Below are 9,780 nucleotides of genomic sequence, written 5' to 3' on the forward strand. Positions count from 1 at the left end.
GGGGTTTGGGGTCCCTGTATTTGGGGTTTGGGGGTCCCTGAGTTCAGGGGTTTGGGGTCCCCGTATTTGGGATTTGGGGGTCCCTGAGTTCAGGGGTTTGGGGTCCCTGTATTTGGGGATTTGGGGTCCCTGTATTTGGGGATTTGGGGTCCCTGAGTTCAGGGGTTGGGGGTCCCTGAGTTCAGGGGTTTGGGGGTCCCTGAGTTCAGGGGTTTGGGGTCCCTGTATTTGGGGATTTGGGGGTCCCTGAGTTCAGGGGTTTGGGGTCCCTGTATTTGGGGTTTGGGGTTCCTGAGTTCAGGGGTTTGGGGTCCCCGTAGTGGGGATTTGGGGTCCCTGAGTTTCAGGGGTGTTGGGGTCCATGTATTTTGGGGAGTTGGAGTCCCGTATTTGGGGATTTGGGTCCCGGAGTTCAAGGGGTTTTGGGGTCCCCTGAGTTCAGGGGTTTTGGGGTCCCTGAGGTCAGGGTTTTGGGGTCACCTGTATTTGGGGATTTGGGGGTCCTGATTCCAGGGGTTTGGGGGTCCCGGTATTTGGTGTTTGGGGTGCCTGAGTTCAGGGGGTTTGGGGTCCCCTGTATTTGGGGTGTGGGGTCCCTGAGTTCAGGGTTTGGGGGGTCCCATGAGTTCAGGGGTTGGGGGTCCCTGAGTTCAGGGGTTTGGGGGTCCCTGAGTTCAGGGGTTTGGGGTCCCTGAGTTGAGGGGTTTGGGGTCCCCGTATTTGGGGTTTGGGGTCCCTGTATTTGGGGATTTGGGGTCCCTGAGTTCAGGGGTTGGGGGTCCCTGAGTTCAGGGGTTTGGGGTCCCTGTATTTGGGGTTTGGGGTCCCTGTATTTGGGTTTGGGTCCCAGCCCATCCCACCGTGGGTGTCCGTGGAGTGACTCGCGTGCCGCAGCCACTTGAGCCGCGGTTTCCTCTTCCCCATCAGCTCCTCGGCGGTCAGGCCTGGGGGGTTCGGGGGGGTCAGGGGGTCTGGGGGGGCTCAGGGTCGGGGGGCGCCCCCCCGTGCCCCCCCCCGGCCCCACTGACGGTGCTTCTCGTGCTCCCCCTCGTCGTCGTCGCCCTGCAGGTCCTCGGCCTGGGTGATCCAGTCCATGTAGCCCCGCAGATCCTCCTCCAGCTGCTGCTTCTCCCGCAGCTTCTGGAAGTCCCCGCGAGCCTTCGCCTTCTCCCGCTCCTTGGAGAACTCCCTGGGGGGAACGGGACCCCAATACACGGGTGGGACCCCAAACACACGGGTGGGACCCCAAATATACAGGTGGGACCCCAAACACACGGGTGGGACCCCAAATATACAGGTGGGACCCCAAATATACAGGTGGGACCCCAAACACACGGGTGGGACCCCAAACACGGGTGGGACCCCAAATATAGAGGTGGGACCCCAAACACACGGGTGGGACCCCAAATATACAGGTGGGACCCCAAATATACAGGTGGGACCCCAAATATCGAGGTGGGACCCCAAACACACGGGTGGGACCCCAAACACGGGTGGGACCCCAAATATCCAGGTGGGACCCCAAACACACGGGTGGGACCCCAAACACACGGGTGGGACCCCAAATATAGAGGTGGGACCCCAAATATAGAGGTGTGACCCCAAATATAGAGGTGGGACCCCAAATATAGAGGTGTGACCCCAAACACACACAGGTGTGACCCCAAATATAGAGGTGGGACCCCAAACACACAGGTGGGACCCCAAATATAGAGGTGGGACCCCAAACACAGGGGTGGGACCCCAAATACACAGGTGGGACCCCAAATATACAGGTGGGACCCCAAACACACCCAGGTGGGACCCCAAACACGCCCGTGCCCCCGCTGTGCCCCCCTGTGCCCCCTGTGCCCCCCTGTGCTCCCCCGTGCCCCTCCTGTGCCCCCCTGTGCCCCCCTGTGTCCCCCCCGTGCCCCCCCTGTGCCCCCCCGTGCCCCCCCGTGCCCCCCGTGCCCCCTCACCCGCTGAGCACCCCCAGCACCAGGTTGAGGACGAAGAAGGAGCCGAAGATGACGAGGCTGACGAAGTAAATCCAGGGCAGCTCATGGCCCATCGCGTCCTGCATCTGGGGGGGATCGGGGGTCACGGGGGGCTGGGGGGGCTGGGGGGACCCCAAATCCCTCCTCGGGGGTTGGGGGGGGCGGGCAGGGACACCCGGGGGGGGGGGAAGGACTTTGGGGGTCTCGGGTTTGGGGGTCTCACCCAGCAGAGCTCGTCAGGCCAGGGGGGTGAGCTGGGGCTGGGGGGCTCGGGGGGGGGGATGGATCTGGGGGGCTCGGGGGGGTGGATGGATCTGGGGGGGCTCTGGGGGGTGTGTGTATGGACTGGGGGGGCTCTGAGGGGGGGTGTGTATAGACTGGGGGGGCTCTGGGGGGGGTGGATGGACCTGGGGGCCTAAGGGTGTATGGACCTGGGGTGGTTTTGGAGGGGGGTGTATGGACTGGGGGGGCTCTGAGGGGGTGGTTCTTAACCGTGAGGGTGGCTCTGGGTGTGGTGTGTATGATCCGGGGGGGCTCTGAGGGGCTGTGTAACGGACCTGGGTTGGGGGGCTGTCAAAGAGTGTGGTGTCTGGATTTTGGGTGTCTCACCCAGAAGAACGTCAGTCCAGGGGGTGAGCTGGGTTCTGGGGGGTCTCTGAGGGGTTGTCCTGGATTGGGGGGGCTCCTGAGGGGTGTACAGAGCTGGGGGTGGCTCAGTGGGGTGTGTATGGATCTGGGGGGACTCAAGGGGGTGTGTATGAACTTGGGGGGCTTCGAAGGGGGTGTGTATGGACTGGGGGGCTCTTTTTTCTGGGGTGTGTGGTGTATGTACTGTGGGGGCTCTTAGGGGCTGTGTATGATGGGGGGGGCTCTGAGGGGGTGTGTATGGGATCGGGGGGCTCAGAGGCTCTCAGGGGTCTCACCCAGCAGAACATGTCATTCCATGGGGATGCACTGGGGCTGGGAGGGCTCTGAGGGCTGTGAATGGATTGGGGGGGCTCTGAGGGGGGTGTCTGGATCTGGGGGGGACTCAGAGGGGTGTGTCTGGATTGGGGGGGACTCAGGGGAGTGTGTATGGATCTGGGGGGCTCTGAGGGGGGTGTACGAACCGGGGGGGGCTCAGGGGCTCTCAGGGGTCTCACCCAGTAGAGCACCTCTGTCCAGCCCTCCCTGGTGATGCTCTGGGTTTGGGGGGCTCAGGGGGCTGTGTATGGATCTGGGGGGGGTTCTGACGGGGGTGTCTGGATTTTGGGGGTCTCACCCAGCAGAGCACGTCAGTCCATGGGGATGAGCTGGGTCTGGGGGGCTCTGAGGGGGGTGTGTGGACTGGGGGGGCTCTCAGGGGGGTGTCTGGATTTTGGGGGTCTCACCCAGCAGAGCACATCATTCCATGGGGATGCACTGGGGGGCTCGACGGGGGGTGTCTGGATCTGGGGGGGGGCTCAGGGGGGCTCTGGGGTCTCACCCAGTAGAGCACGTCCGTCCATCCCTCCCTGGTGATGCTCTGGGTTTGGGGGACTCAGGGGGGCTCAGGGGGCTCAGGGAGCTCAGGGGGGCTCAGGGGGGCTCTGGGGGCTCAGGGGAGCTCAGGGGGGCTCAGGGGGCTCGGGGGCTCCTGGGTGCTCAGGGGGGCTCAGGGCGCAGGGGGCTCTGGGGGCTCAGGGGGCTCTGGGGCTCACGGGGCTCAGGGGGGCTCAGGGAGCTCAGGGGCCTCAGGGTGGCTCAGGGAAGCTACAGGGGGCGCACAGGAGCCTCAGGGGGGCTCAGGGAGCTCAGGGGGGCCAGGGGGTTCTCTGGGGTCTCAGGGGTCTCACCCAGTAGAGCACGTCGGTCCAGCCCTCCATGGTGATGCTCTGGGTTTGGGGTGTGTATGGATCTGGGGGGGCTCAGGGGGGCTCAGGGGGGCTCAGGGGGGCTCTGGGGGCTCCGGGGTCTCACCCAGTAGAGCACGTCGGTCCAGCCCTCCATGGTGATGCACTGGAACACGGTGAGCATGGCGAAGAAGAAGTTGTCGAAGTTGGTGATGCCGCCGTTGGGCCCCTCCCAGCGGCCGCGGCACTCGGTGTTGTTCTGCAGGCAGGCGCGCCCGTGCCCCGAGAACGCGCACGGGGACGGGTCATCCTCCGACTCCAGGTCTGCGGGAGGGCGGGCGGTCACCCCGGGCCTTAATCCCGGGCGGTCACCCCAGGCGGTCACCCCGGGCCTTAATCCCGGGCGTTACCCCAGGCGGTCACCCCGGGCCTTAATCCCGGGCGTTACCCCACCGAGAGTCCTCGGCCCGGCCCGACACCGCTCCTGTGCGGCGTTAACCCGGCACCGCTGAGAACGGTCACCGTCCCCTTAACCTGGCACGGCTGAGAACTGTCACCGTCCCCTTAACCTGGCACGGCTGAGAACTGTCACCGTCCCCTTAACCTGGCACCGCTGAGAACGGTCACCGTCACCATAACCCCCGACACCGCTGAGAACTGTCCCCATAACCCCCGGTACTGCTGAGAACTGTCCCCATAACCCCGGGCACTGCTGAGAACTGTCACCATAACCCCGGGCACTGAGAACTGTCCCCATAACCCCGGGCACTGAGAACCGTGTCCCCGTCCCCGTTAACCCCGGGTCCCACTGACAGCCCTCCCCTGGGGGCACCTCTCCCCCTCTCCCTTCTCCCCCTCTCCCTTCTCCCCCTCTCCCTTCTCCCCCTCTCCCTCTCTCCCCTCTCCCCTCTCCCTTCTCCCTCTCTCCCCTCTCCCTCTCTCCCCTCTCCCTCTCTCCCCTCTCCCCTCTCCCTCTCTCCCCTCTCTCCTCTCCTCTCTCCCCCTCTCCCCCTCTCCCCTCCCCTGCGCTGCCCCAGCTCCTGCCCCCGGTTCACTCTGATCCCCTCCGGGACCTGCTGCCCCGGTGTTGGTGTCTCAGGACCCTCAGGGATGGGGCTCAGGGCTTTGGGAGCCCCATTAGCCCACTGGGGTGTCCCCGGGGTGTCCTGGGTGCTTTGAGGGGTCTCAGGGGCTTTAGTGGGGGGTCTCAATGTGTAAAGGGGTCCCAGAGCCCTGTTGGGATGTTCCTGGGGGTCTCAGGGGGTTTAGGGTGTCTCAGTGTGTTAAAGGACCCCTGTACCTCGCTGGGGTGTCCCAGGGGGTCTCAGGGGCTTTAGGGGTGTCTCAGTGTGTTAAAGGACCCCTGTACCTTACTGGGGTGTCCCTGGGATGTCCCAGGGGGTCTCAGGGGGTTTAGGGGGGTCTCAGTGTGTTAAAGGACCCCTGTACCTTGCTGGGGTGTCCCAGGGGGTCTCAGGGGCTTTAGGGGGGTCTCAGTGTGTTAAAGGGCCCCTGTACCTCACTGGGGTGTCCCGGGGGGCTCCTGGCCCCCGTGCAGGGACGTCTCAGAGCACTGAGGGACTGCTGGGGGGGTCCCTGACTCTGGGGGGTCGTGGGCCGGGGGGGCACACGGGGGGTGACCCCCCCATCCCTACCGGAGCCGATGAAGAAGCAGGTCTTGTGCATGCGGCCGATGAAGAGCTCGAGGCCGATGATGGCGTAGATGATGATGACGAAGAGCACGAGCAGCGCGATGTGCAGCAGCGGCACCATCGCCTTCATGATGGAGTTGAGGACGATGTGCAGGCCTGGGGGGGGGGGTGTGTGTGAGGGGGGCTGGCACGAGGCCGAGGGGGCGGACACCCCAAAACCCCCCTTTTAGCCCCCGGGGAGCCTCACTGGGGACGCCGGAGACGAGGCGCAGGGGCCGCAGGACGCGGAAGGCGCGCAGGGCCTTGACGTCGAAGCCGCCGGGTTTGCCGCTCATGTGGTGGGCGTCGCCCGGCTTGTGGGACACCTGCTCCAGGATCACGCTGAACAGCCTGGGGGGCACAAGGGGGGGTCACGCGGGGCCGCACCCCCCGGCCGGGCCCCCCCGGCCCCCCCGCACGGACCCCACGATGACGATGACGAAGTCGAGCAGGTTCCAGCCGTTGCGGATGTAGGCGCTGGGGTGCAGCACCAGCCCGTAGGCGATGATCTTCAGGAACGTCTCCACCGTGAAGATGATGAGGAACACGTACTCCACCTGCTCCTGCAGGGCCACAGGGGGCTTGGGGGGGGCCACAACCCCCCCGTACCCCCCAGGGGGGTCCCATAACCATCCCCAGCCAATGGGGGATCCCATAACCCCCCCGTACCCCCCAGGGGAGTCCTGTAACACACCGTACCCCATGGGGGCTCCCATAACCATCCCCAGCCCACAGGGGGTCCCATAACCACCCCCAACCTGCACAGGGTCCCATAACCCCCCCATACCTCCCAGGGGATCAAATAACCATCCCCACCCCACAGAGGGGTCCCATAACCGCCCCATATCCCACGAGGGGTCTCACAACCTCCCCCTACCCTACTGGGGGTCCCATAACCACCCACACCCCACAGGAGGTCCCATAACCACCCCCCACCCCATGGGGGGGTCCCATAACCACCCCCCACCCCACAGAGGGGTCCCATAACCACCCCCCACCCCACAGGGGATCCCATAACCACCCCCACCCCACAGGGGATCCCATAACCACCCCCACCCCATGGGGGGTCCCATAACCACCCCCAACCCCCAGGGGCTGGGGGAGGGGGCCCAGCACCCCCTTCTCCAGGGGACAAGGGCCTGTGGGGTCACCACTCACCCCCATGTCCCACCACCCCTCCTGGTGTCCCCTTCACTTGGAACAGGGACATTTGGGGACCCTCACTGACCCCTCACCCCTCCCAGTGTCCTCTGTAATGGGGACAAGGGACAGGGACATTTGGGGTCCCCCACCCCTCCCGGTTTCCCCTTCACTTGGAGCAGGGACATTTGGGGACCCTCACTGACCCCTCACCCCTCCCAGTGTCCCCTTCAATGGGGACCCTCGGGGACCCTCTGTCCCAACATCCCCCAGTATCCCCTTCTCCTGGGGGACAAGGCACAGGGACACTTGGGGACCCCCCCAGCACCCCCTTCCTTCCAGGGACAAGGCACAGGGACATTTGGGGACCCCCCCAGCACCCCCTTCCTTCCAGGGACAAGGCACAGGGACACTTGGGGTACTTGGGGACCCTCAGACCCCCCACCCCCCTCAGCTTCCCCCCTCCCTGGGGGACAAGGCACATTTTGGGATATTTGTGGGCCCCCTGCCCCGAGCCCCCTTCCTTTGGGGTGCACAAGGCACATTTGGGGGGTCCTCCCCCCCCCCAGAATCCCCTTTCCTCGGGGTGTCCGGGGACATTTGGGGCCCCCCCGGGCCCCCCCTCTCCCAGTGTCCCCTCGGTGGGTGTCTGGGGACATTTGGGGCCCCCCCCGGGCCCCCCCTCTCCCAGTGTCCCCTCCGTGGGTGTCCGGGCCGGCTCAGCCCGGATTAGACCCCCCCGGCCCCCCCCGGGCCGGGTAAAGCAGCTTAAGGGAGCAGCACCCACGGGGGGGACACGCGGGTGACCCGGGGACCCCGCTGTCCCCACAGCCCCTGCCACCCCCAGCGAGACCCCCCGGCACCCCCAGCCCCCAAAGTGTCCCCCCACAGCCCCGGGGGGGATCCCGGGGTTGGGCTGAGCCCCCCCCCCATTCCCAGCGTTATCCCAGTGCCCAACTGGGCCCAGTTCGGGCCAAGGGCTGGGGGTGCCCCCCGTGTTCTGGGGGTGCCCCTCCTGTTCTGGGGGTGCCCCTCATGTTCTGGGGGTGCCCCCCGTGTTCTGGGGGTGCCCCCCGTGTTCTGGGGGTGCCCCTCCTGTTCTGGGGGTGCCCCCCGTGTTCTGGGGGGGTCCTTCATGTTCTGGGGGTGCCCCTCATGTTCTGGGGTGCCCCCCGTGTTCTGGGGGGGTCCTTCATGTTCTGGGGGTGCCCATCCTGTTCTGGGGGTGCCCCCCGTGTTCTGGGGGTGCCCCTCATGTTCTGGGGGTGCCCCTCGTGTTCTGGGGGTGCCCCCCGTGTTATGGGGGTGCCCCTCATGTTCTGGGGGTGCCCCCCGTGTTCGGGGGGGGGGTCCTTCATGTTCTGGGGGTGCCCTTCGTGTTTTGGGGGTGCCACCCATGTTTTGGGGTGGCCGGGAGTGCCCCCCGTGTTCTTGGGGGGCCCCTCATGTTCTGGGGGTGCCCCCCGTGTTTTGGGGGTGCCTTTCGTGTTCTGGGGGGCCGGGGGTGCCCCCTGTGCTTTGGGGGTGTCCCCCGTGTTCTGGGGGTGCCCCCGTGCTCTGGGGGGGCCGGGGGGTCTCACCAGGTTGTGGTTGGCGGCGTTGGAGTCGTCCTCGGGGAAGGGGATGTAAACGCCCAGGGCCACGCAGTTGGCGAAGATGGTGGCGAGGATGAGGATGTCGAAGGGCCTGGGGGGATCGGGGGGGGGGCAGCGGGTGAGGGGGGTCCCCAATCCCCCCCCGCCCCCCCGGCCCCCACTCACTTCCACTCGACGATGCTGATGGCGGCCCTGCGGACGGGGTTGTTGAGGCGGAGGCAGAAGAGGGCGCGGGGGGAGCGATGGACCCCCCCGGAGCCCCCCTGGGCCCCCTTGTGCTTGGGGTGGGGGGGGCGGCGCTGCCGCTGCCCCGGGGGGGTCCCCCCGCCCGCCCCCCCCCCGGCGCCGTCGCTGCCCCCCCAGCCCAGGGGCTGCCCCATGGCCTGGGCGAAGGGGGGCAGGTCCTTGGGGGGGCCTGGGGGGGAAAAGGAGGGTCAAGGAGGGGGGAAGGACCCCGCAAACGTTCCTGGGTCCCCCCAAGTCGTGCCGGACCTCCCCAAACCCTCCTGCCCCCTCCCCAAATTTATGGACCTCCCCAAACCCTCCTGCCCCCTCCCCAAATTTATGGACCTCCCCAAACCCTCCTGCCCCCTCCCCAAATTTATGGACCCCCCCAAACCCTCCTGCCCCCTCCCCAACCTTCTGGACCCCCCCGAACCCTCCTGCCCCCTCCCCAACCTTCTGGACCCCCCCGAACCCTCCTGCCCCCTCCCCAACCTTCTGGACCCCCTGAACCCTCCTGCCCCCGCCCCAACTTCGGAACCCCCCAGAACCCGCCCTCCTCCCCCCTGCCCCATCCCAGACCCCAACCTTCTGGACCCCCCCGAACCCTCCTGCCCCCTCCCCAAATTTATGGACCTCCCCAAACCCTCCTGCCCCCTCCCCAACCTTCTGGACCCCCCCAAACCCTCCTGCCCCCTCCCCAACCTTCTGGACCCCCCCAAACCCTCCTGGACCCCCCCAAAACCTTCCCAGATCCCCCCCCAAACCCCTCTGCCCCCCCCCTTGAACCCCCCACCCATCCCACAGACCAGGGCCCTGCCCCAAAACCTCCTGGACCCCCCTCAGTCCTCCTGGACCCCCCCATTTTGTTGGTGACCCCCCTTGAACCTTCACTTCTTCCCAAGGGACGTCGTTTCCCCCCCAGGACCCCCCCAGGACCCCCCCCAGGACCCCCCCAGACTCACCCTCTCCATTCTCCTCTGACTCCGACATGGGGGGATTTCAGGGGGGTGTTTCTAGGAGGGTGGGGGGATCTGGGGGGGTCTGGGGGTATTTTAGGGGTGTCTGGGAGGGTTGGGGTGTCCTGGGGGACGGGGAGAGGGTGGGTGGTCTGAGGGGCTTTCAAGGGGATTTGGGGGCTCTGTTGGGGATTGGGAGCATCGAGGGGGTGGATCGGGGGGATTTGGGGTGTCAGGGGTGTTCAGGGGGGGTCAGGGGTGTTCAGGGGGTGTCAGGGGTGTTCAGGGGGGGTCTGGGGGGTCTGTGGGTGCCGGGGTCGCTCCGGGGCCTCCCCACAGCTCGTCCCAGCTGCGGCTGCTGGGGATTAACTGGGATTAACTGG

General features: G+C 66.5%; 1 protein-coding gene across 1 annotated transcript; it reads right to left on the minus strand.

Annotated features, from left to right (window-relative positions):
* Positions 1 to 765: 765 nt before the first annotated feature.
* On the minus strand, positions 766 to 9,431 carry LOC113982885 (voltage-dependent L-type calcium channel subunit alpha-1F-like). The gene is made up of 10 exons (XM_039379026.1): positions 9,404 to 9,431; positions 8,382 to 8,631; positions 8,202 to 8,307; positions 5,905 to 6,044; positions 5,690 to 5,832; positions 5,446 to 5,598; positions 3,918 to 4,114; positions 1,962 to 2,065; positions 1,029 to 1,189; positions 766 to 944 (listed from the first exon to the last, which is right to left on the minus strand). The coding sequence occupies exons 1-10, from the start codon at positions 9,429 to 9,431 to the stop codon at positions 766 to 768; spliced, it is 1,461 nt and encodes a 486-aa protein (XP_039234960.1).
* Between the last annotated feature and the right edge of the window lie 349 nt (positions 9,432 to 9,780).

Source organism: Pipra filicauda, unplaced genomic scaffold (assembly GCF_003945595.2).
Source record: "Pipra filicauda isolate LSUMZ 115617 unplaced genomic scaffold, ASM394559v2 scaffold1538_size34454_pilon, whole genome shotgun sequence".
NCBI lineage: Eukaryota > Metazoa > Chordata > Aves > Passeriformes > Pipridae > Pipra > Pipra filicauda.